We start from the raw sequence: 26,432 nt of genomic DNA on the forward strand, positions 1-26,432 counted from the left end.
TGAGAATTTGTTTCTTTTTTTTGCTCGCGGCGCAGACTAAGCTTTGCAGTGGAGGGCGATGGGGGGGGGGGGGGGGGGGTGGCAGGGATGTCCGCTGGGTAAGGTGAAAGGGTGCTACGAGAGAGTGAGCGAGAGAGAAAGAGAGAGGATGGCTGCTCAGCTCACACTTTGACACATCCTACACAAGAACACAACCAGACCGCTGACTGCAAATCCAAGGGGAACACTCTCTCAGAGGACTTTTTAATCATTTCTTTTTTTCCTTGTTTCTCTTTCTGTTGGACTTTTTCCAGCCTCTGCGTCCTCTCTGGGCTGAGCTCCCTCCAGCTGCATGCGATTTAGGGCTCGGGCTCTGGGAAGGGGCAGGGTTCGCCGCACTGAGGGGGGCGCGCTGGGGTGGACGGGAGCGCAAATGGGGGAGGGCCAGCAGAAGGAAGTCCATACAGTGTGTGTGTGAGGGAACTCTGGGCTGGGCTGGGCTGGGCTGGGCTGGGCTGGGCTGGGCAAGTGTGTGTCCGCCGCCGCATCTGGAAGTCAGAGGGAACACTAATGCAACAGAACCAGCAGAGCACAGCGAGCTCTCTGCATCCCAGAGAGACCAGCCCACGAGACTAGCCAGGGCAGGGAGAGAGAGCAGCACCCTGCTGCAAACACACACACACATAGAGGAAATGGCTGCTAGAAGAATACTGCCCGTCCTATGCCTCCTCTCCATCCTCTCAGGAAGTGTCCGATGTGTTTTCTGGGAGGAACGGAACACAGTGCTCAAAGTAAGTCTGCTTAGTTCTCCTCATAACTCTGCATGGCTGAAGTTCTAAGCACTGCTTTGCATGGAAAAGAGCTTTGTGAACTGTCAGCACGTATGGCACGTATCCCATTATTTCTGATTTAGACACTAACTTACTAAGATTTTGACATTCTGATGTGATTACTGTATACCATGCCATTAGTCTGAGCAAAAGAAAGACCTTAAGTGTAAGCTGTTTGCTTGATGTGATGTGGTACCTCACTGCACAGAAAGCAAAAGATATTCTACTTTGCCTGTTCCTCTCTCCTTCTCTCACTCTTTCTCTCCCTCCCTCCATGGAGTTCCCTGTTCCAGCTACTCTCTCTAGCAGCAGCTGTAGTTGCAGAGTACCCTGTGCTAGGTCAGTGTTGGCTGATTCTGCCCTGAGCCCCAGATGAGGCTCGTCCTGTGGCAGAGGCTGAGCTCTTTGGCTGCGCCAACGCCCAAACACACACCGGCTGCTTGGTGTTGAGCGGCATTGTTGTGCATGGCAGTGGCTACAGAGATCATGAGAAGCAGAGGGTGTGTGTGTGTGTGTGTGTGTGTGTGTGTGTGTGTGTGTGTGTGTGTGTGTGTGTGTGTGTGTGTCTGTGTGTGTGTGTGTGTGTGTGTGTGTGTGTGTGTGTGTGTGTGTGTGTGTGCGTGTGAGCTGGGGAGTTCATGGAGGACTTGCTGATAAGCGCTGCTAATGGCTCTCTTAGAGGGTGTGATTGAAGAGTGTTGTCATGTACACCCTTAAGAAGAAAGTGACGTTTCAAAAGCTATAACATAGTTGCAACATACAGTAATAGTCTTGACCTGAGATTGACCTGTGAAGGGCTTTGTTTATGGTCCAGATTTCGTTTAGTTATTGTGAACTTCCCAGTTTTCAGTTGGCTATGACAGAGAGCTCCCACGCGCAAGCGGACATGCAGTGAGAGCGTGTGTGTTTGTGAGTGGATAAGAGCCGGATTCTCATGACCTGTGCTAGTGTTTTGGGCCAGGCTGTGGAATGGAGAAACAAACAGGAGGGCTTCCTCTCCCACTCCCCGGCCGGCCTCTCCACTGGAGTGCTGAAATGGTGGCAGTAAACCCGTGTCTGAACCCCTCTGCACCACGGCCAATGTAAACAAGATGTCCAGCACTCATTGTCAGAGGTGGGGGTTGTTCAGGAGGCAGACATCAGTGCCCCTCTTTCTCTCTCTCTCTCTCTCTCTCTCTCTCTGTCTCTCTCTCTCCCAACGCTGAGTGAAAGTCATGTACAGTGCTCACAGCACTGGTTTGTGTCTGGCTTGTGTTGACTTTGGTCAGTTTCACAGTCCAGAGACGGATCTCTGAGCTTTCTGCGGCCCGCTCCAGAGCCCTTATCTCCAGAGACTAGATGAATGGGGCTCTGCTTTAAAACATTTCACCTCCAACACCATCGGCCTGGGATCAACAAGGGCTATTCTGTGCAGCTCAATGTTGGAGTGGAACACGATGACATCGTCTTTAGGAAATGCAGCGTGTCGGACAGAGAGCTGCCCTGTCCAGGACCCTGAATGTGCGCTTTGTTCTCTACAGTAACGGGAACACTTTGAACTGGTCAGAAATAACTGACTGACGGCCTCGAGTCCCATGCATCGGTCTCACTGAACTTTATTGTTGTCTATGAAGTGAACATTAGGCTGCAGTCAGTTGGGATGGTGAAAATAAAAAAGCGTTTAGTATCATCTGGTTTCAGAATCAGAGAAGTGAACATGGGATGTGCTTTCACATGCTCCTAATCAGACAGCAATAACTCTTATGCTTAGAAGGCATTCTGGACTCTAAGCATTTTACAGATTTCCTCGCCGACGTTTGCATGAAGTAATCACACAGCTGAAACATCTGCTCCAACTTCCCACAATTCCATGCTCTGAGGGTCCCCAGTGTATACACTGTCCAGCTGTTGGTCACTTTGAGATGTACACAGACAGGCCTGTGGTAGTCATGTATTTCATATGCTTCATTATACCACACTATAAACAAAAACTCTAACTGTCTTTAGAATAAATGACACAATTAATACTAAATCCACTACAGTTCACTCTCTAGAGTTACCTCATTCTTTGTGTTAGTGTCTGATACTGTTTCAGAGAAGTGCATACTGTTTCAGAGAAGTGCATACTGTTTTTGGTTTGAATTGGGTTGACCTGTAATTGACTTCTTCCTTCCCCAAAACACTCATGAAAAAAGAACTGGTGACAGGACCTCATGGATGATAATTGGCCCCGAGCATAAGCACTCTGTCTATGAGCTAGCGTCCAGATGCACACCAGATGAGCAGACGCACAGGTCTGCTCACCGTTAACTACCAGTGGCTCGGTACAATCACAGCGGGAGCTTCCAGAGAGCACTCCTCTGACCATGAAAACAGCCTTGTTGTCCAGCGTGTGTTTCTAATTTACTCGCTGGGAAGGCCGGGCTCTGGCTCCGCTGCCCTCTCTGGAGTAAATCACGGCGTTCCCATCCCACAGGAATGTGTGAGAATGGACCACACTGGACCCAGCGGCCCATGAACAACTGATAAATTAATGGCCAGGGTGGGGAAGCCGTGGCGCTCGGAGTCGACACCAGAACAATGGGCCTCCGTGGGATGAGAATTTCAAATTTGCATCGCAGTCCAGTCAGTAGTGAAGGAATGAGCCGCAAATTCCTTCACTGAGAACACAGGGTACAGTTTACTAGTCTCCAGCAGATTATTTCTGTTCTCTGCTGAATGGGAGGAAATGGTGCTCTTTGAAGTAAAAGCTTCAGACAGAACAGGTGTTCATCCTGTTATTCCCTCCAGTGGTCTCCAGATTTGATTGTTAAGATGCCTTCTGACGCTTCCCTACATCAGAATAGCATTATTGATGGCAACTCTCTTCTGAATAAATGAAGCGTAGAGTTCTGAGGGAAGAGTTTTAAAACAGCATGTTCTCAAGAAAAATCTCAATCACACCAACCAGTTTTTGCAAAGTGGACCCAGGTGGTGGCTCAGCCAAATTACTTGCACATGATTGAATAATGTCTCTTTGGCAAAACAGGCTCTTGGGAAAGTTTGTTTTTTGTAAAGCCTGGTTTCACTTAGAAGACCGTTTAACAGTTCCTTTCAACTTTCCATATCTTGGAGGGAAGAGAAAATGACTTGTAGCTGTGGTTGTGATTGCCCTGTCTGATTACCTTTCTCAGGTATGCTCCAGGGGAAACTTCCTAAGCGAGCGAGGGGACTGTTTGCCATGCAACTGCAGAGGCCATGCGGACAGCTGTGAAGATATCACTGGAACCTGCATTGTAAGTCTCTCCAAATTCAAGTTGCTTATGATTTTCCAGTGGCGATGACTCAAATTGTGCAACGTTGTGGAGGGGAAATGCCTGCCAAAGAATGTGGTGGTTTGTCAAGAAATGATTAAGGTCTTGTTTTGTTTCAGTTCTGCTGCTAGGGCACAGGGCATAGAACAGCAGCGTCATAGGGTTGATTCTCAGGAAGCACAGAGAGTAGGTGTTTTTCTCAGACTGAACTGAACTGGCTTAGATGTGGCCTTGATATTGTCCACATCCATCAGACCAGCAGCAAACCCACAGATGAGGGAACTAGGAATCTGGGAGATAAATCTTGTTTTCCGACACAAACAAGCTAGATGCTGTCTGGCAGCGTTAATTTCATTTGTCTATTTAAAAGGGCAACAACGCAGAGCACACAGTGAGTCATGGACACGCACAAAGCTAGAGCAGTGGGCAGTCACTGCTGCGGCGTCCAGGGAGCAGTTAAGGGTTAGGTGGACGAGCAATGTTCAACCACTTCCCCTGCCCACTCTTTTCCTACCAGTGAGGGATGGAACCGGCCATCTTTGGGCCCTACCCGCCAGGGCCGCCAAAGAGTTGGACCGTGCGTTGGCATGGACATGAAGTTGTTCAAAGCTTTGTTGTGTATCACCCTTTTTGCGTTTCTCATTCCCCCGACAGTCCTGTAAAGACCACTCCACTGGTGAGTTCTGTGAAAGCTGTGAGGATGGATTCACGCCAGAGATCACGCGCAATGGTCGTCACTTGTGCACCGCCTGTGCCTGCCCTCTCCCAATGCCCTCCAACAAGTAAGTGACCAGGGGTATGAGGGTCCGGGTCATCTTATTCTGGTTCAGTGTTGGAGTGAGAGGCAGACGAGGTGTGTGTTGTGGCAGTGTTTTGGTGCCCAGACTTGACTAGAATTCCTTCCTCTGTGTGTCTCGCCAGCTTCGCAGAGTACTGTGACCGGAGGGGGAGTTTTCTGCGCTGCGTGTGCCAACCAGGCTATGCTGGACACAGTTGTGAGAGGTGGGTGCTGACCAACCACTGGCCAGACTGCTCTCCAGGGCCACAATATAAACAAATATCCTCTTCTACGCCAACTTCTTTCCATGCAATGAAATAGTGTTCATTTGCACCAAGAGCAACAACAACCTAATCTCTCAAGTTGTCAGAGTGCTATTTCTTTCAGGGTCCTTCAAAAGGTCTGGAGGTGTTCTTATTATTTAGTGATATACTATAACGATATCACTGTTTAAAAAACGTTCTAACAGTAAACACCAATATACACTTCAACAGATGTGCGCCAGGTTACTATGGGAACCCTATGAAGCTAGGAGACTCTTGCAAGAAGTGCGACTGCAATGGAAACTCTGATCCCAACCTGATCTTCAACGAATGCAGCAACGTCACGGGCCAGTGTCTCAACTGCTGGGGAAACACTGCAGGTGCCAACTGCGAGAGGTGTGCGCCTGGCTTCTACGGGGACGCTGTCAACGCCAAGGACTGCAGGGGTGCGTGCCAACAGTACATTTAGACATCACAGCCCTCGGGCCAACGTTTAGCCAGCTGGAAAACACGCCAGAGACGCAGCTAGATATACTCATTCACATGACTCTCCACATGCTGAGGAGCTGTTGAGGGAGGCCTGTGGAAAACAAAGTCTCATGTCACCGAGGGGGATACAGTAATACCCAAGCTTTGCTTCAAAAGGCTCTTTGGGCTATGCCAGATTTATAATTGGTGTTATGAGCATATTAAGCCCTGTTGGTAGAGGTTAGGGAAATTCAGCCGTTGTTTACACAGTTGGAGCTGCAGGGTGGTTAGGATGGCGCTCATGCCCGTGTGCTCCCAGCTGGCATTTGCAGCTCTACAGTACTGCGCATCACAACCAGCCCAGCAACTCCAACACACGAGCAGGAGAGTAAGAATAGCACCATGGTGTCATTGTTGGTTTGTTTACTGTCAGCATAACATGGACAGGGACTTGGAAATCTTTCCATGGGTTATCTGGAGATGTAAATATAGTGATCTCCAAGGCTCAATACAGTGTAGAATTATCTGGAGATGTAAATATAGTGATCTCCAAGGCTCAATACAGTGTAGAAACAGTGACTCATTTCTGAACCACATCACCACATTTGTTTTTCTGTACAGTTTATTGATATGTATTTATGTGCAGTATATTATATCCAGCTGCTTGTTTATTGTGTACTTTTCAGAGTGTCAGTGTAACAAGTGTGGCACGGCCTCATGTGATGACCGCACTGGTGTGTGCCACTGCAGGCCTGGGGTCATCGGCAGGTTGTGTGACCAGTGTGAGGTAAGAGTGTGTCAAACATGCCCTCAGAACAATCACTTTGAACTTGAAGGTTTTCTTCACCTTTCATACCCTCACCCAGCAATTAGTTCTGTATTCATTGCCATCCAGACTATCCAGTTTATTACTGGTAATGAGATTCATTTTCAACTCAACAAACAACAAACAGAATCTCAAACCGAAAGTAATCACAGTCAGAGAATATGTTTCCACCATTGGTTCCACAACCTCCATGTCCTAATGACCCCCCCCCCTTCCCCCGCAGGAGGGTCACTCAGGCTTCTCCAGCTGTCAGGGCTGCCGGCGGTGTGAGTGTGCTCTTGCTGCCCACAAGCCCACGTGCCACCCTCTCACCCACAGCTGCAAGTGCCGTCCTGGAGCCGGAGGCCGATACTGTGAGCGCTGCCTGCCAGGCCACTGGGATTACAGCTCCTCAGGCTGCAAGAGTGAGCACCTTACACACTACTCCTGTGCCCTACACACTACTCCTGTGCCTTACACACTAGTCCTGTACACACTACTCCTGTGCCCTACACACTAGTCCTGTGCCCTACACACTAGTCCTGTACACACTACTCCTGTACACACTACTCCTGTGCCCTACACACTACTCCTGTGCCCTACACACTACTCCTGTGCCTTACACACTACTCCTGTACACATTACTCCTGTGCCTTACACACTACTCTTGTGCCTTACACACTACTCCTGTACACACTACTCCTGTGCCCTACACACTAGTCCTGTGCCTTACACACTAGTCCTGTGCCCTACACACTACTCCTGTGCCCTACACACTACTCCTGTGCCTTACACACTACTCCTGTACACATTACTCCTGTGCCTTACACACTACTCTTGTGCCTTACACACTACTCCTGTACACACTACTCCTGTACCCTACACACTAGTCCTGTGCCTTACACACTAGTCCTGTGCCCTACACACTACTCCTGTGCCCTACACACTACTCCTGTACACACTACTCCTGTACACACTACTCCTGTGCCCTACACACTAGTCCTGTGCCTTACACACTAGTCCTGTGCCCTACACACTAGTCCTGTACCTTATACACTAGTCCTGTGCCTTACACACTAGTCCTGTGCCCTACACACTACTCCTGTGCCTTACACACTAGTCCTGTGCCTTATACACTAGTAATTTCAGAAGGAATGTCATATGAAATTGGACATGCCAAACAAACTCTAGGCATATCATTAAAATTTGGTCTCAGGCCCATATCATGCTCCCGTAGGAGTCGTGAGACAGTGGCCTCCAGTCGTGATCCAGACTATGCTCTGTAGCCCCACAGCACAGATAAGGCCCATCTGACTGTAAGTGCTAACACGTTCTCAAGAGAGCTCCTCTGTCTGCCATTCCCACACCCACTCACTGCTGATGTCATAGCCGGGGTATCCGCTTACTGACGGCCACCTGGAGGCGGTTGTGGGGATTAGCAGTGGACCGCTTCCTCTGACATCAGCACCCGCGCACCATGTTAGCCCAGCTGTGTTCGGCCCCGCAGGCCAGCTGCTGTAGCATTGCCAGGAGAGAGCCTCATGGAGTGTTGTGTGTCTCTGATGCGTGTTCCAGAGTGTGACTGCACCAGTGGCCATTGTGACATGGACACAGGAGAGTGTCTGCCCGAAGCCTCTCAGGTCAGCGAGTGCAACATCGGTGAGTAGACTTGCCACGGCCCACAGTGAAGGAGAGCACAGACACAACACAGTTCATGCCAGCATGGCACACCACTGCCCAGCACTGCCCAGTCAAGTTGACAAAGCTATCAGCCTCAAAGTAGTGTTCAGGACAAATGATGAAGCATAATATTCCTTTTCCATTCATTATATAGGAATAATACAAAAGGCAAGGTGATCCCAGAAGACTAGGGCTGTATTTTGGGCACCAGCATGGCGTAAAACTCGTTTTTCATCCGCGGAAAGTTTAATTTGGTATTTTGCACGTTTATTTTTTAAACATTGCGCCCAGGGGTGTGACAATTAACAACCTAGGGAGGGGCCTGGCGCGTTGTCTAAAAATCGCTATCATACACCACCTAAACCTGGTCAGAAGTCAATGGCGAGTTGTTCATATGCTATTTTAAGAGCGCATGTCAACAGTCATATTGGCAGGTGCACACACCATCCTTCTATCATTCATGAACGCACACCAGCGCACGTCCATGCAAAGCATTACAGATTGCACGATTACAATGGGAAACATAATTAGAATAAAGATATTACGAAATACTGTACATCTCATGATGAGTAGTTATTCACCATCATTTGCAAATTGGTAATGATGGTTAAAAGTGATTAGGGGAGAGGCGAGAGACACGTATGGAGCACAGCTGAAGACGCACTGTCACGAGATATAAGCAACTCCTCTGCAGGATAAATGTTGTTTTATTCAGTCATTTGAGCAATATTAGGGTAAGTGTTGCTTTTTCCAGCCTATGTTTTCGACGGTAACCCATTGTCAGTCAATAGTGAAAGTAACTGCATATAACTTGGTCAAGTTAGTTTCACTTTGCCAATGAGTTCAAATAATAGACGAGTGCAAATGCGTGAAGGCTATGCTAGGTTTTAGTAATGCATGGTTTAAGAATGACTATTTCATACGGTCTCGCAAGCAGCCTCCTTCAAATGCGCCGTTGAATGCCAAAATACCGATGCATTTATTTGACATATCGCGCTTTTCGCCGTTAAAGGGAATGACAGATGTCATTCTCATTGGTTTAAAATGATGTTACGCCCCAAACACACCCATATGACTGATTAAAAAACACTAGGAACACCTTGTTGCGCCATGCGCTCCACGTTTGATAACGAAACCCCTCCCAATGTGAACTGGACATCCTACTAAATTTGAATAGACTTTTGAGAGTGACGATGCACTTGAATGTCATGATAGGGCCCTAAGTTAGTGACATGAACATGGGTATCTACACGAGTGAAACAACAAGAGGGAAAACAGCATAGATTCTTTTGTATGAATTACAGAAAATAATTTAGATCTGTTTAAGTTCTACATGTAAAAGCCAAAAACAGTGTAGTGAAACAGCACAGACACAGCCAGTCTGACCTTTACTGGACTCTCCCAGTCTGGAGGGCATGAGAGGGTTTATGTGCTGCTCTGCCTCTGGCTACAGACTGTGATGAGTGTATCTGGCACCTGATTGGAGACATCCGGCAGTCCAACAAGACCCTGGACCAGCTGAAGGTCAGCGTGCTGAACATCTCCACTGGGGCTGCGGCAAACGACCGCCTCAAGTATTACAACTACACAGCCCATCGTCTGCAGGTGAGAGTCAGAGCCCACCTCTCTGGGCCAGCCAGGCTGCCTTCACTGTTTCCAGGGGGAAACAAAAGCAAATTACTTCCTGTGTCAGTCTCTATAACATGGAAACAACTGTTACACTGCAAAAACTTCTAATCTAATAAAAATCTAACCAAGTTTCATGAATTTCATATCAAGATTAAAAAATCTAGTTGATATTGTTTTCAGTATAGAGAGACTTACCTAGTGCTTTCTTTTAAAATCATTTGACTTATGTAATTATTACTTATGTTTTATTTATTTTAAAACAAGCAAATTGGGCTGCCAGTGCATTGAGCAAATTCGTCTTGATAAGACTCCTTCAAATAAGACAAATTCTTATTAAATTAAGTCAATCAATGATCTTACAAGAGAGTACTAGGTAAGTGACTTTATACTAAAACAATACCAAATGGATTTTTTATCCTCTTAATATGAGGTTAATAACACTTAGATTTCATTAGATTTATTTTTTTGCAGTGCCAAAAGTTGTTACTCAGTCTCCTTTTTAATATTTAAGTTATTAACACAATGGATCACTGGTTTAGGATAACGTTAATCTGACTGAGTTGGGGCTTTTTTTCATGTTTTTCTCCAGATGCAGTTTGTTGGCTGGAGAAATAAGTCAGCTCTGATGAGATCACAGACTGATGAGCTTGAGGAGGCCACAACTGACCTGGTCGAAAATGCACTTCCTTTTTCAGACCAAGTAAGACCAGCACTCTCTCTCTCTCTCTCTGTTTCCAAATGTGGAAGCAGGACCTGTAGTACCTGTCAGCACTAGATTAATGTTTCTAAATGTTTTTAAATCCCAAAATGACCTATGGGTTTTCGTAAGCCCCGAGCGTAGTAAGTTGTGTGAGAGTGCAGAGTGACCTGAGCGCTGCCACCGAGCTCTGATGAAGACATGTATTGATTGGGTGTGCTGTTTGTGGCGGCGTGCCAGGAGAGCTCTGTCCAGGCCCTGGGAGAGAGTGTGGAGGAGGACACCCAGCACAGCCTCAGCCTGGCAGACGAGCTCACCACTAATCTCACCGCACTCAACGCGCTGATAGAAGGTACACTCCCATTGCACTGACACAGTTTCGCTTAGTAGCTTTTTGAAGGTTTTGTAGGCTTTAGCTCTACAGTCGAGCAATGTTAACAGTTTGTGCTAATCTTCATACTCAAGGTTTTGGAGATTGTAGTGAAGTTAGAAATGTGATGTTGTTCCCTCAGCCAAAGCATTGCAAAATGACTGCTATGGCTGGGCGATCTTAGGCATGCGATAATTTTGCAGCTGTTTCACAAGTCCATGCTGAGCGTGGAGGAGCATTTGGGGTGAAACAGGAAAGGAAATGGACTGTAACAAGAGAGCACTCTCTCACACACACACACACACACACACACATACACACACACTCACACACACACACACACACACACACACACTCACACTCACACACACACACACACACACACACAAACACACACACACACACACACACTCACACACACACACACACACTCACACACACACACACACACACACACACACTCACACACACATGTCTTGTTTCTGACCTATCAGAGATGATCAGTGACTGGGAGCAGTACAGTGAGCAGCAGGAGGTGGACCCTGAGACAGCCAGGCGCAACACCATTCAGGCTGAGCGTATGGTCAGCCAGATGAGGGAGATTGACCTGTCCCCGAAGGAGCCCATAGCAACAGATGAAGCAACTGAAGCCCATGACTGTGAGATTCTAATGCCCCCCCCAATAATGCAGCAAATACTGCTGTTCATGTAGTAATCATAATCATATAATATTTTCTCTACACAGAAGAATGATGTATAAAATGTGCAGTAAGTTGGATTTTTGTGTTCGTTGTTAGTGCTCCGGCATGTCAAGCAGCTGGAGAAGCGTCTGATGTCCACCGAGGGCCGCGTCTCCCCCGTGAGGGAGGCCGTCTCGCGCTTTAGCTCCAGACTTTCCCAGGCCGAGGAGCTGCTGGCACAAGCTCAGACCACGAACACACAGACCAGGCAGAGGCACCAGGCCAACGTCCTGAAGCTCCAGAGGAACAAGGTAACTCCCCACTGAACCCAGCGCTCCAGACGGCCGAGCACGGCATGAGCGCCTGATCCTCTCACCCCCCCACCCTGCTCCTCATCTACCCTCCCAATCCCAAGCTCTGCATTTGTCAACAGGGTTTATGAATTATATTTCATTGAATGCTTCAGGGGTTCAGACAGTCAGTGGAGGAGTTGGGTTATGTTGAGTTTGGCAACAGTCTTCCTCCCCTCCCCTGTTATGGGAGTCCAGCTTAGCCTTTTATAAGCACAAGGAAATAGTTTCTTTATGAACAAGCTAATAAATAACTAAAAGTCATGTAGAAATGGAGCTGGGAGCAATAATGAAGGTGCCAATTAACCTGGTGCCTTTCTCTACCAACTGTTCTCAGGGTGCGGTGACAGTTTGAATTTGAATGTCGCTGGACAATTTTCTACAACCAATGCAAACTCTCTCAATCTCTTTTCAATGTTTTGTACCAAGTACCATGACACTTATAGTGTTCCTTAAAGCTCAAACGGGACCTACTTTGAGGATGGTCACACTTTGAACTTAAATGTTGACATGATAGGAATGTATCATGGTTAGATGCTATGATAATGGGGACAAAACTCTACATCTCTGTAATTGTTTTTCCAAACATGTCATAGAGTTCAACTCAAAACAGCTGCTGGAAATTATTATTACAAAAGTATTGCAATTCCAAAGCCAAAGGCAGAAGGCTCTGCTGTCTTGAGTACCTTGGCAAGACTTATGTTTTAATGGTCCTTATTGTTTATTTACACAATTTGGATACGTTTTCAATAGAAATAAAATAAAATCAACAAGATAACACTGGCTGCTTTACAAAACCAAACGTTGCAGGAACTGTGTCAGAAATTGGTGTTGTTCTAATATGCCATAAATAAATCAGGTTGGCTGCTCCACACATGTGGGCATCTGAGAGATTAGATCCTGTTTGTTATCCTCCAATCTCTGAACTGCCTCTGAGATGGCTGGGTTGTTTTCCCATAAAACCAAAATATAACATGATGACATGCCACGGTAGAATAACTATGTATGTATGTAAGTTGTCTCCTTACAGACAAACCCTGGTGGCAAGTTGAGTTTAGATTAAAGATGGCACCTTTACTTAGCTGACATGATCTCTACTGATCCTTGGTGAGTGAGTGATGTAGAGATCTGTCTATTGTGTGTGCTTAGGCGCAGCAGCAGAGGCTGGGGGAGAACTATGAGGCTGTGAATGAGACCCTCAGCGTGGCAGCGGACATCATTAGTGACGCAGAGATTGGTGTGGACGAGCTGGGCATCATGGTGAAGGTGAGCATGTTCGCCATTGTGAACATAATGTAAAGTGTTAAATACACATATCCACAGTTTGGAGATTGGAGATAGATACCATCAAAATGAGGACTTTCAGTTTGAGAAGATTTTCTAAAGATTTATGAGAGCAGGCTTGGTGTAATGATGTCATTTTAATCTACCGATTTAAATCGTCCAATGTATTTTAAAATTCTGTGTCTGGCAACAATATAATTTTCCACAGTTCCTATTGATATCTTAAACAGCAAATGATATTGTCTTGGGGTAATGCCATTAAACATGATTCTTTTCAGAACGTTAGCCAGTACCATGCTTCCATTGATGGGGCCAGCACACGGCTGATGGACAAAACAGAGAGCCTGTCTCTAGCTGACAGGGACCTGGTGCAGAGAGCCACAGAGCACGCTGAAGATCTCGAGAGACAAGCTGAGCAACTGGAGCGGTACGTCCCACAACAGCATCTTTTCCAAATGTGGACTACCAGTACTTTTTACCTGTATTGTTGAGTGCTACACTATACAGATTGTTGAAAATTGATGCATTATGTCCTTGTGGAAGGATGGAATCCTTCTAATGACTTAAAGGAGAATTCCGGCGATTTTTGACATAGATCTCTGTTTCTCGAGGTCACCGAGTGCTGTCGGTACGAAAAAATCCCTGAAAACAATCGGTTTTACCTAGCTCGAGTTGCTGCAGCCAACAGCTAGAGCTGCCAGGCAGCTACAGTGCTACACTCTGGGGGCATGCACATGGGGGCTATGTGAAAAATCACTGGAATTCTCCTTTAAGGCCTTCACTGTATGAAAATAACATAAAATCCTGTGTTAAACATGCCTTTTGACAAAAACTAATTGTAATATGTTCGTTTCAGTAATCTCAAAGAGAGTGATGCAAATGGGTTTGTCCAGAAAGCTATAGATGCGGCCAATGTATATGACAATATTATCAAATACATTGACGATGCAAATATAACAGGACTGACCACCCTGGACTTGGCTACACGCGCTGAAGATGTGAGTTTGTTAAACATAGTGGAAAAAGTTAAACAGTGTACCATTCCGCATTCTCAAACACATTTGACAACTGTGTTTTGTGCTGTGTGTCATTTATCAAAGGCAATCAATGGTGTTGGTACACAGCTTGACTTTCTGAAGACACAGAGTGATCTCTACTTTAAGGAGTCTGTCTCCCTGCGCTCTGAGGAATACGGTAATATGAAACATGTTTTATCAAACATGTTTTTTGAATTTCCCCTTGGGGATCAATAAAGTATCTATCTATCTATCTATCTATCTATCTATCTATCATATTTTGTCTTGAGATTCCTCAGTCAGCCCTCAGTCAATGAAAACACAGTGATGTTGGCTCTTTTATGTTATGTTTCTTTGAACTGAAGGATATATATCAGTGGTCCCCAAACTTCCGAGGGCCAGCTTACTATGCCTGGCTGTAAGAGAGGGCCAGAGACTCAGAGTATATCAGTAACCATAAATAGCTTAGTGCTGTGAACAACAGCAGTCTACCTTAGTTGAATATTCCATTACATTTAATCTATAGGCTATTGCAATTTAATACCATCGTTAGCTGTGTTTATATTGCCATCATGTGTAAAATGTAACTCAAATTAAATAATACTAATAAAGAGACTTTTGCATTCCCAAAAGTATTAGCAGGTAGTCCCAAAAGTATATTTCATTAAAAATGTGTGAACTCTGAACTTTTAATGTGTGAACTCTGAAAATTTAAAGTTCTCAAACTATGAGAATTTTATGAAGTGCTGAAGTGGTCTGAAATGACCACCATTCTAACTTTCACTCACCTGAACTTGTGAACATTGTATGAACATTTGAACAAATAAAAATAATTATCCCAGAAAATCCCAGAAATATGACTTGAATATAAGTTAGTTAGTTATTAACAATTCATTGATAAACTTTTAGAATACTCTTACATTGTTTGCAGGTAGGACTACATTTCATTCCGTTTTTGATGGTAAACGCGAAACAGCGCCAAAACAACCACCAGTGGACAAAAAGAGTATTACATGTGTACTGTTAAGACTCGCCATAGAGAATGAATGGGGGAAATTGCGGAGGTTATAGTTTGACGATGTCGTACTCCCGTGCGGGCCGGTTGCTATATACCACGGACATGTTTTGGAGGGCCACCCAAAATGAGGTGGCGGGCCGTAGTTTGGGGACCACTGATATATATAGATCATAACAATAGCAAATGTTGGTGGACATTCTGGGCCCTGAGTTGACTTTGTTTTTCAGAGGTGAAAAAGTTGGTCCACGACACACTGACTTACATTGAGGAGACAAATGAGACACTGACTAACTCAAACAGGAAGCTTGATGCTATACTGGATGACCTCAATGCATTGCAAAAAGGTAACACTTATTTTTCCTTTTGTGTGTATTTCCTAAATAAATATATGAACTCAGTTTGTATTGAGAATACTGTAACTATGGACATCTAAAACTTGGAGGCGTATGGTGAGGCATACCATGTGTCTGTTCATGTATTGCAATCCAAGTCTTCTTCTGTGATTCTGTCCCCGTCAGACCGCACAAGCACCCGGCTGGAGTTCTCCCAAGAGGTGGCTAAGAACACCCTGAACCGCTCAGCAGAGGTCCTTGAGACCATCACCCCCATCAGCCAACAGGTGCAGGAGTGGTCCAACAACCTGCACAACAATGAATACTCAGCAGAAGCCTTCGACCGCGCAGTAGTCCAGGCTGGAGAAGCGGGTAACCCAATTCATACAGACCTAAACACCAAAAGAGAACTTTGGTTTTTTACTGAGGCAGAATAATTCAGTCCAAGGAGCACTTTTCACTCCAAAGGATCTTATTAAAATGTAGCATTACTATGTGATGTTCCACAATTCCTCACATCCTCGAGCGCTTTGGGTTGCACTATGTGCATGTTAAATGCGCTTTAAAATAAAACTGACTTGACATGGTGCAGATGTAATGATGTGTGCCTGATGTGTCTGTATGCAGTGGAGAACCTGTCGGAGATTGTTCCGGAGCTTCTGGATAAACTTCGTGTGGTGGAGGAGAAGAAACCTGTCAACAATGTCTCAACCAACATCATGAAGATCAGAGAGCTTATCGCCCAGGCCAGGAGTGTGGCCAAGAAGGTACGCTAGCCAGAGGGCTTGCTTGGACCATGCAGCCAGATTTAAACAGACTTTTGCACATAACAGCATCTCGGTCCTTAAAGATGGAGTTGGCAAGATTTTTTTGGTCATATTCACTGAAACCGACACTATGCTCCGACAGAACAACATAAATCAGCCGGTTTTAGCATAAATCATCCCTGCACTTCTTCTTTGTTTTGCAAAAATCCACAGCTCCCGGTTCTTCTGGTCCAATCAGAGCAGGGCTCTCTGAGACCTGACTGTCAATCACTGTCTGGTGCGCACTGACGAGCACAAACTCGATGAGAGGGTGCTCGGTGGTAGTAGGGGAGGGGCATGAGAGTTGTAAACATTCAAAAAATTTTGGCTAAGTCCCCTCAATCTGTCAGACTTGCCAACTGCACCTTTAACGTGCCAAATGGAGCACAGTGCTGAGAAAATGTACTCTGCTGGTGGCAGATGGCTGATCCAGTTTTTATGTGCCATATGCGCATACCATACTCTGAGACTGGGACAGTCTGAAGATACCATTGTCTTCATCTATTTTACAATCTCAAACTATTGAACATTTTTTTCCACAAATCACATATTTTGTCATGACTCAAAGATATGGATGTTAACTTTCTACTAAAAGTAATGTCCAATGTCCAAAATGCAAGCAAAATGACCAACTGCAGACAGTAGCAACAACACTGTTTTCAAGATCAATCATAATGTATCTGTGCGCAGGTCCAAATCTCCATGAAGTTCAATGGCCAGTCCTCTGTGGAGGTGCAGCCTCATCCAAATGTGGAGGAGCTGAAGGCCGTCACCACCATCAGCCTGTTCATGCGGGTGGACCCCGACAAGGACCCCATCGAGGACCGTTTCATCCTCTACCTCGGAGACAAAAATGTGAGCAGGATGCAGAGAGAGAGAGAAAGAGAGAGAGAGAGAGATGAGAGAGAGAGAGAGAGAGAGAGAGAGAGAGCGAGAGAGATGAGAGCAGAGCTGGCACATCACCCAGCACTGCCTCTCGGGGCTTATATAAGGCAGAGCAGTACAAAGCACCAACTTCACAAACTCTCTGTTGTCTGTGTGTGTGAAAGTGTGTGTGTGTGTGTGTGTGTGTGTGTGTGTGTGTGTGTGTGTGTGTGTGTGTGTGTGTGTGTGTGTGTGTGTGTGTGTGTGTGAAAGTGTGTGTGTGTGTGTGTATGTTTGTGTTTTGTGTATGTGTGTATACGCGTGAGAGAGACTGAGAGAGCTTCAGTTCTACCACCGAAACTTCAGAGAGTTTGATCTTGAGCGCGGCACAGATGAAAGGCGCAGCAGAATCATGGGGAGATGAATAGTTTGTTGGGATCATGTGGAACAGGAAAAGCCTTGGAGAGCTGACAGTTGCCTTTTTCAAAAGGTTTCCAAGAGACGCCTGCAACAATGGCTTGTGTGCTTTCAAAGTGGCAGATCATTTACATAAGCATCAGAGTGCCCCCCACACACGGGGGCAGCGTGAAGACAGGTCCTGCCTGGGCCTCACGTCACGTCGCTTTAACGATGCCTCTCTCGGAGACTCTGACGGCTTCCTGCATTATTAAATGGCGGCGATGCCGCAGTGAACTGCTAGTAAATGGGGAGAGAGAACGCAGAAACGCTTAAAGTGTTTTTCTGGGTGTCTCTGCAAATGTGTGCTTGTTTCATTTGCTGTATTGCCGTATGAGAGGGCTCATGTTTGTGTTCTATAGGTGCAGTATCTTTACAGAGGGAGTAGGCTACACCATAGTGCACTTACATGTTCATGCATGAAGTATTTGAGCTACAGAATGCTGGTGGTATTAGTTAACAGTCTTTACCTGCCTCCTCAGTCTAGAAAGTGGTATCAAATGTATGTTTTATCTTCTACAGGGGGAGAAGGACTACATGGGTCTGGCCATCAAGAATGACAATCTTGTGTATGTGTACAATCTGGGAAAGGAGGATGTGGAGATCCCACTGAGTTCCAAGCCCGTTAGCTCCTGGCCTCCCGTTTTCAACCTCATCAGACTGGAGAGGTGACAAGACACTTCTGATTGCTTCATTAAACACTTACTGGCCCCATTCCACACAGCTCTCTACTACTCTCTAAACGTGCTGCCTTTTACACAGGAAAAGCTGCAGACAGGAAGTTGGCTAATGCTCCTTATGCAGAGGAGAACTCTCCTTTAGTTATTTATTTTCTTCCAATCATCCCAGACATCTGCCTCAATCCGCTGGTGGGAGTTGTGTTTTGTTCCCAGAAAGTTCTTCCTGGCTTATTACTTCACAGTGGCAATCTGCCAGAGCGCTGGGGTTCAGAGCATGTCATGTGGACATTAAGGCATTGTCTTCATAATTAAACTCCCACTGCTCTATGCTCCTGCTACAGGCTGGGTCGCCATGGGAAGATCTTCTTGACCGTGCCCAGTCAGAGCAGCACAGCTGAGCAGAAGTTCATCCAGAAGGGTGAGGCTGTTGGGGCGGACTCCCTGTTTGACCTGGACCCCGCAGACACAGTCTTCTTTGTAGGAGGCGTCCCTCCTAGCGTTAAGGTAGGCAGAGCACACATCAGGAGGGCTGCATATTCTCCTGGCTGCACTGAATTCATTTCTTGGAAGAGGGTCTCATCCATCAGCTCCTCTTCCCAAATAGTTTGGATTTCACACATGACCCAGTTCCACAGCTGAGAATGCACTGAATTTGTTTAGGCTACAAGCAAGCAGCAATAGTGAGTTTTGTCTCTGGTGGCAGTGCTTTGCTATGGCAAGCCTGTGGTATGCCATTGGAAAATTGGAAAAGTCAGTCTTGCGTAGTATGGGTTTGTTGTATTTTGAGGTACATTTGTTGCTCATGAACTAAAATACTCTTATCATGTTTCTTGACAGCTCCCTCCACCCCTAAGCCTTGCACCATTTGTGGGATGTCTAGAACTGGCATCTTTGAACAATGATGTCATAAGCCTTTACAACTTCAAAGAACTCCATAAAATGGATGTGGTGGCTTCACCACCTTGTGCCAGGTATGTCGTTTTGTCGATATTATACCAACTATGTTATAATGGTGCATTAAAAACAGGTAAAATACTTAAACGAGTTAAAGAGACACTGAAACTTCAAAGACTATCACTTCATGAATCAAACAGCAGTGCCGTTGCCACCCTCTCCAACTTCTAACACGGGTCGTTTCTTGTTCATCTTATTCCCAAACCGCGGTATTTCTCACTCTATGTCCTAAACAACCTTTGCCCAAAAAGAGGCACCAGGTCACACCCTGTCAAGACGGACTGTTCACACATATGTGTGTGTGTTTAAAAAGGCCTCTTTCTCCGCTGAGGCCCAGTTTCCTGTGTATAAAATAAACCATCTGAACTTTTGCACTGCAGGAACAAACTCGCATTCTCTCAGAGTCGAGTGTCCAGCTATCTGTTTGATGGCACTGGCTATGCCCTTGTCAGTGATATCGAGAGGAGGGGTCGAATTAGCATTGTCACCAGGTTTGATGTTGAAGTCCGAACTGTAGCCAACGACGGCATCTTGCTTCTGATGGTCAATGGGGTAATTAGTTATTTTTTTTCCCCTGAATGCTTGGAGGTGAAATTGTCATCACTGAACTTATACAACAATAATTGTACAACAATAATTATAATGGTGGATAAAGTAGTGTGTATATTTTTTCCAGTCAAATTACTTCTTGCTGGGACTGAAAGATGGGTACCTACATCTCAAATATGATTTCAACTTTGCCGGAGGACCAATTGTCATGGACAGCAAGTCACCTAAACTTCAGATCAATGATGCACGGAACCATGAGGTAAAGTTTCAACAGCTGACATTTCTTTCCTTCCAGCAGCATTATTCACCTGCAACGGAAATAAACGCCCTTTCTAAAAATATCTCTTTTCTCAGGTGTCTGTAATCTACCACCATTCGAAAAAGATCATTCTGTTGGTGGACAGGAGTCATGTGAAATCCATGGAGAATGAGAAAAAAGCCTTGCCCTTCTCCGATATCTACATCGGAGGTGCTCCCTCCAGCATTCTCAACTCCAGGCATGTACAGTTAATGAACTGATGAATGAAAATGAATGCACACAGTCCCACTCACACACAAAAGAAACGTCCTTGAGAGCTGCCCAACCTTGTCTCGCACAAAATTAGCTTCCTAACCTTGGAGGTGTAACATTGAACAATTGTAATACAATCTCAGTGGAGCACAGAGGCTGGGATTAAATAGCATTACACAGGCACGTCCTTAGTGTCCCATTAGGCTTGTCCTCCGTTCCTTAGGAGTGTATTATCTTCTCCCCATGCGCAGGCCAGAGCTCTCCTCTCTGCTAGGCCTGAGAGGCTGTGTCAGAGGCTTTCAGTTCCAGAAGAAGGATTTCAATCTTCTTGAGGAACCTGGAACCATTGGCATCAGTAGTGGCTGTTCAGAAGAGTCCTTTGTATGTATTGATTATACAAATCTTATTTTTGATAACATGTAATGTAGCAAAGTCCACTTTTCTGATGTCCTTTCATTAACTTTAAATACAATGTAATGCAGTGTATAGGTCTATTTAGAACTTTCACAGGGTCCTTAGTCTATTGTAACAATGACTCTAATATCAGTAAACAAAAACTAACTCTTTGTTATATGTTGTTATCAATTGTCTCATCATTATCATCATTGTATGGACAATATGAATAAATCTGAATTTCAAAGCAATATTAACTGGTAGTAGAACATTAATATTGCAGAGGAACTATTCTATAAGATTTTTAATTTGTTGGCTGTCACCTTAAATAGATGTCTCGACGAGCATACTTCACTGGAGAGGGCTACCTGGGATCCACAGCCAAGATTACGCCATTTGAGGCCTTTGAGGGGGGTTTCAACTTCCGAACAGAACAATCTGCTGGTCTACTGTTTTACCATAATGATGGGGTAAGCGTCTTGGTTTTAATATAACATTGAGTTTGAAATCATCTCCTACATTACAGTACAACAGATAAATGCCCCTAAAGGTCACAGTATGTTGAAGATGCAATTGACTCTATATGACTGCATGGTTTGGGAAATGATCCATTTTGTGTCCCTCAGACTGATGAGTTCTCAATCTCACTGGAGAATGGAGGAGTTGTGATGAATTCTAAAGGGACCAAAGTGAAATCACAAAAGAAAAACTACAATGATGGAAGGCAACATTTCGTTGTGGCCTCTGTGACCAATAAAAAGTAAGTCAGTCGGTCAAAAAGTAAGACAGATTATGGTTAAAGAGATTATTCTAAAGAGATGCCAAAATAAAGAAAGAAAAAGAAAAATAATAAAAATGTAAAATGTTATCCTCTAGGTATGAACTTGTCATTGATGACAGCGACAAACAAGAGAAGAAACATTCACCAAGCTCAGCTATATCCTCGGCTACCACACCAAAGAGCTTCTACCTTGGGGGCTCTCCTACAAGCAAAATTATGAACTTCACCGGCTGCATCAGCTATGCATACTTAAGCAGGTAACTACTCATATCACCTCAAGACATCAACACTGCTTCCATAATAGGTGCTTTACCTGAATAATAATGATTGTATTTCAACCTCTGATTTATAGAGAATCTCGGATACCACTATTAACTGCCCTGTGTTAGCAGTTAATCACTGATAGAGGGTCCACTTATGCCCAAAAGCACTGCTAGTGAAATGACACGTGAAGCTCTGTCTCTGTTACTGAATGTTAAACTCATCGCTCCTGTGTTACACCTCTACAGGCATGACAGAGACATTGAGGCAGAGGACTTCCAGAAGTACTCTGACAAAGTCCAAGCCTCCCTACAAGACTGCCCCATGGAGAAAGCCCCTGCTGCTCTGCGCCACAAGCCAAGCAAAAATTCCTCTAAACCCAAACAGGGAGGTTCCCGCAAGGTAAATGGAAGTGAAACAGTAAAAACACTATACACATGTTTATATATACTATAAGTAGGTACCTGCAGTATGGTCTATAGGAACATCATCATATTCATATTTCTAGGTTTATCACAAATGTTTTGTAGAGGTGCACATTTGTGATGGTAATATGTGCAGTTGTTAAATGATCTCTCTGTTAGTAAATGAGTATCTTTCCTCGTAGGTTGGCAGAGATAAGTCCAGCCTCCCTCAGGGTCTCCTGGGTTTGAAGAGTGAACCCTTGGAGGCTCCACAGACAGAGGTTGCACCCTGTATCCTCTCCCAAAGGCCTCGGGCCACACGCCATGCTCACCAATATGGGGGAACAGCAAACAGCCGTCAGGAGTACAACATCTCGGAGTCCATCAATCAGAGGTTGGTCTCTGATTAAAGGCTTAAAAAAACACTTTGAGAAAAAAAAGCAAGAGAGAGGTCTCATCTAACAAGACGTGTGGTTCAGGGGTTTCATCTAACAAGACGCATGTTGTCTGTCTGTTATCCCCAGGTCTCACTTCTCTCTGTCTCTGAAGACTCAGTCCAATTTTGGTTTAATCTTATATGTGTCAGATGAGACAGAAGACAACTTCATGGCACTTTTCATGACCCAGGGGAGGCTCATGTACACCTTCAATGTGGGCCAGGAGAAAGTCAGGATCAAAACCCAGGAGAAATACAATGACGGAGCTTGGCACAATGTAAACACAATCCACACATCTCTCCCTCCATAACCACCTCTTCACACGCCATAACATCATCTCATGAGTTTACATCTTCATCACAACGCAGTGATATCACAAGCCAAGGATGTTCTCTTGTTTGTCTGTGGGTGGGAAACAGTGACATCACTAGATGCACTCATTCAATTTCAACGTGAAGGCTAACAGAGGCACCACCTCTTCTCCTCCAGGTCATTTTCACCCGAGATGGCAACATGGGCCGACTGATAGTTGATGGTCTGACTGTTCTTGATGACCGAGTCACAGGCATCAACGCCTCATGGCATGTCAGTGGCTCTGTGTATGTGGGAGGGGTACCTCCAGAAAAAGCCCAGAAGAATATACAGGTAAATAAATGCACTAAACATACATTTTGTAGTGAAGGTGCAGAATATATTTAGCCCTTCTAACAGTTCTTCTCAAGGACACAGTTTATCCTATTTTAATCAATAAAACTTTGCCTAAGCTGTGGTAGACCTCCACCATGGAATCTTTACAACAGTATCCATATGTTCCACTCTTATAATGTATTCCACACACCATGGAATCTTTTCCCTTTTCTTATAATTATTCACTTTGAGGCCTTTCTGTCTTTCCTTTCGTCCTTTAGAGGAACTCTGCATACAGTTTCACTGGCTGTGTGAGGAGCCTTCAGCTGAATGGGCGGAGGTTGTCCTCAGCGTCCCGAAGCTTCGGGGTGGTTCCATGCTTTGAGGGGCCCTCTGAGCCAGGGGCTTACTTCTCCGAGGAGGGCGGATATGTGGTTCTGGGTAAGACACAGCTCCTCATTCACTTTTCAAAAGCCAAATACATTCCATGATCACATGTAGAGAAAAACAGGAAGGGCAGACATGCTTCCCACTGAAGAAATCCTGTAATGTGGCTCCCTCCTTCCCTCTGACCTACTCAGATATAGATAGCTGTGTAAAATGTTTGTGATTTTAGCAAAGGAGGAACAGCTTTTGGACACTTCACATGGTGCATGTTTTTCACACTTCATATATGACATATGTTCACAGTAAAACAAGAGGGTAGAGTTTTAGGTAGGTTTCCTTCACTTAATGTTAACAAACTTTAGGGTTCTCCACTGCAGAGAGGAGACAGAGGCTCCTGTAACGGCAGTGGAACATGATAGCCCCAGCGTGGCTGTGAGGGGTGACGGGATTGGAGGAGAGGGCAGGGTGGGGGGGGGGGGGGGGGATACTATCAGACACCAAGGTCTTGGGAATGGCGCCACAGCTGTTAAATAAGCAGGGAACAATTTCACACCCCGGCGTGGCCGGCTGAGTTTCACACATGCACATGCCACAGTGCGTGGAAACGCAGCAAAACATTCCAGGTCGGAGGTGGCCGGTGGAGGTGAGGTGCTGCAGTGCAGAAGGGGCAGACTGGAATGACCTTCTCTGTCTTTCCCATCCTCCCCCACAGATGATTCATTCAGCCTGGGCCTCAAGTTTGAAGTGGTGGTGGAGGTGCGCCCCCGTGTGGCTACCGGTGTGCTACTGCATGCTTACACAACAGAGAAGGAGTACCTCTCTGTGTATATCCATAACAACCAGGTAAGGTTCAAATGTCCACTAGAGATGCATTCAAATGAGAGTAGTGATTCAGTGGACCTTACCGAATAACCATTTTCCGTGCATTTTTCAAGGTTGTGGTCTTGGTGAACAATGGCATCCGCGAGTTCTCCACTGTTGTAACTCCAAGGTTGGGAATGTGTGATGGCAGCTGGCACAGAATTACAGGTATCATTTCCTAAAATCAGTTTATGTTTTTGGACTTTTCTTCACTATGAGGAGAAAATATTTCTAGTGGTATCCAAATGTCCAGAGGTATCCAAATGATGTCCAGTGTTATCAATATGTCCAGTGGTATCCAAATGTATCTGGATATCACAAACTGAAATGAAATGTAATGCTATAGATTTTATTTTCATTCTTTCTCTGCATTGTAACTTACAGTGATTCGGGATGCCAATGTTGTCCAGTTGGATGTAGATTCAGAGGTTAATCATGTGGTTGGACCCCTCAACCCTGGGGCCCAAATCTCCAGGACTCCTGTGTTTGTGGGAGGAGCTCCATGTAAGTGAAAGGACTACGCCACAAGACCAATATTTAGCATTGACCGAGTAGTGCAGGGTATTTATTTCCCAATGACCTTACATGATCCACAACTGTTGCAGTACAGTTGCAGTACGCATGAAATCTTCATTGGAAGTTCACACATGCATACCTTTTCTCTCCTGGTTTGTGTTATTTCCAAAACTATACATACCATTGGTAGCCATGTATAATACATAAAGTATAGTACAATATAATACAGTACCATATAATAAAACATTTGTTTGTTTAAGCCATATGCTGTGTATTTCACAGTTAGTTATGCTACTATGTGTATATATTCCTACAACATATCCTTATTGAGTTCCTTAATGAATATGAAGTGAAAACAGCCTAAAAGTATAACAATGCCAGTAACCTGATCATTTTTCTCTGCTAGCATCATTGCTCCCACAAAGAGTTGCAACCAGGAGATCTTACACAGGCTGCATTAGGAATCTGATTGTCAATGAGACTCTCGTCAGCTTCCGCAAAGCAGCTCTGGTCAGTGGAGGTGTCGGCGTTAACTCTTGTCCTGCAGCCTAACAACAACAACTTCATCACAACAAAATCTTCCCATGCCATAGCAACAAGATGCTGAATGTCAACAACAACATGCTGATTATCATGTTTGAAAGGTGTTTTGTATTAAATGCCATTATCATTCTTGTGTCCTAATGGGAGTGTCTGTTGTGTTGTCAGTATGTTGCATAAAACACTTTTGTCCAAAACCATCTTGCACTTGTGAGTCACTTATGTTATGAAATCTATAAACAGAAATATTTTTCACTACTGAAAATACCACAACTGATATGACAACCAAATTAAGTTTCCTGATCAGAGTTCAAGCAGTAGCCTACACTAACCTTTTTTTCCCTCACAAATATCGCTCTTCATATCTAATAGCATATTATGCTGCATATCATTTCATGTATTAACAAACTTTCTATCCTTTGGAATTATATTTTTCTTTATTATGGAAATTTGGTTCTACAATAAATCCTGCCCATGTACGCGTCTGGTTATCCATCTGTACAGATACGCTTGCAACTTTTAAAACTCACTTACAAACTGCAATTTTGAAAGTCTTACTATAAAGAAAATAGAGACTGATGGAGAGAAATTGTAACCTGACTCCGCCAGATGGATTTGCTCCGCATATGATCTGCGAGTGAAACCTTGAAAGATCAGGATGGTCTCACGAGGCTAGAGAAATTGGACCAATGTCCTGCATGATGTCCTGTGTGTGTGTATGTGCGCGCGCGCGCGCGCTACCTTGTTCTGCTAGGATGTTGGCTTTTACTGTCTATGGATGTTGGTCTGGTCAGATTTGAGAGCAGCCTGTATTCGTCTCAGCGTACATACCTTAGCACAATTATGCTATTTTTATCATGCTGTCCTAGAAGGATATGGAGGTGCCATTAAAAACATATAGGCTAGGCTATTAATTAGAAATGTATAAAACAGAAAACAACAAGGTTGAATTTA

At 44.9% G+C, this 26,432-nt stretch overlaps 1 protein-coding gene across 1 annotated transcript; it reads left to right on the forward strand.

Annotated features, from left to right (window-relative positions):
• The first annotated feature begins 470 nt into the window (after positions 1-470).
• lama4 (laminin, alpha 4) lies at positions 471-25,955 on the forward strand. Its single transcript, XM_042094605.1, has 40 exons — positions 471-770; positions 3,962-4,063; positions 4,736-4,863; positions 5,003-5,083; positions 5,354-5,568; positions 6,277-6,377; positions 6,640-6,820; positions 7,971-8,054; positions 9,529-9,680; positions 10,294-10,404; positions 10,642-10,753; positions 11,266-11,430; positions 11,569-11,762; positions 12,951-13,067; positions 13,364-13,512; positions 13,942-14,083; positions 14,186-14,279; positions 15,347-15,463; positions 15,638-15,823; positions 16,079-16,218; positions 16,948-17,112; positions 18,100-18,245; positions 18,599-18,761; positions 19,095-19,228; positions 19,592-19,763; positions 19,888-20,019; positions 20,115-20,257; positions 20,523-20,652; positions 20,997-21,134; positions 21,291-21,424; positions 21,541-21,702; positions 21,955-22,108; positions 22,314-22,504; positions 22,635-22,824; positions 23,037-23,192; positions 23,456-23,615; positions 24,274-24,404; positions 24,497-24,590; positions 24,807-24,926; positions 25,345-25,955. The coding sequence occupies exons 1-40, from the start codon at positions 672-674 to the stop codon at positions 25,488-25,490; spliced, it is 5,631 nt and encodes a 1,876-aa protein (XP_041950539.1). The 5' UTR covers positions 471-671; the 3' UTR covers positions 25,491-25,955.
• The last annotated feature ends 477 nt before the right edge of the window (positions 25,956-26,432 follow it).

Source organism: Alosa sapidissima, chromosome 6 (assembly GCF_018492685.1).
Source record: "Alosa sapidissima isolate fAloSap1 chromosome 6, fAloSap1.pri, whole genome shotgun sequence".
NCBI lineage: Eukaryota > Metazoa > Chordata > Actinopteri > Clupeiformes > Clupeidae > Alosa > Alosa sapidissima.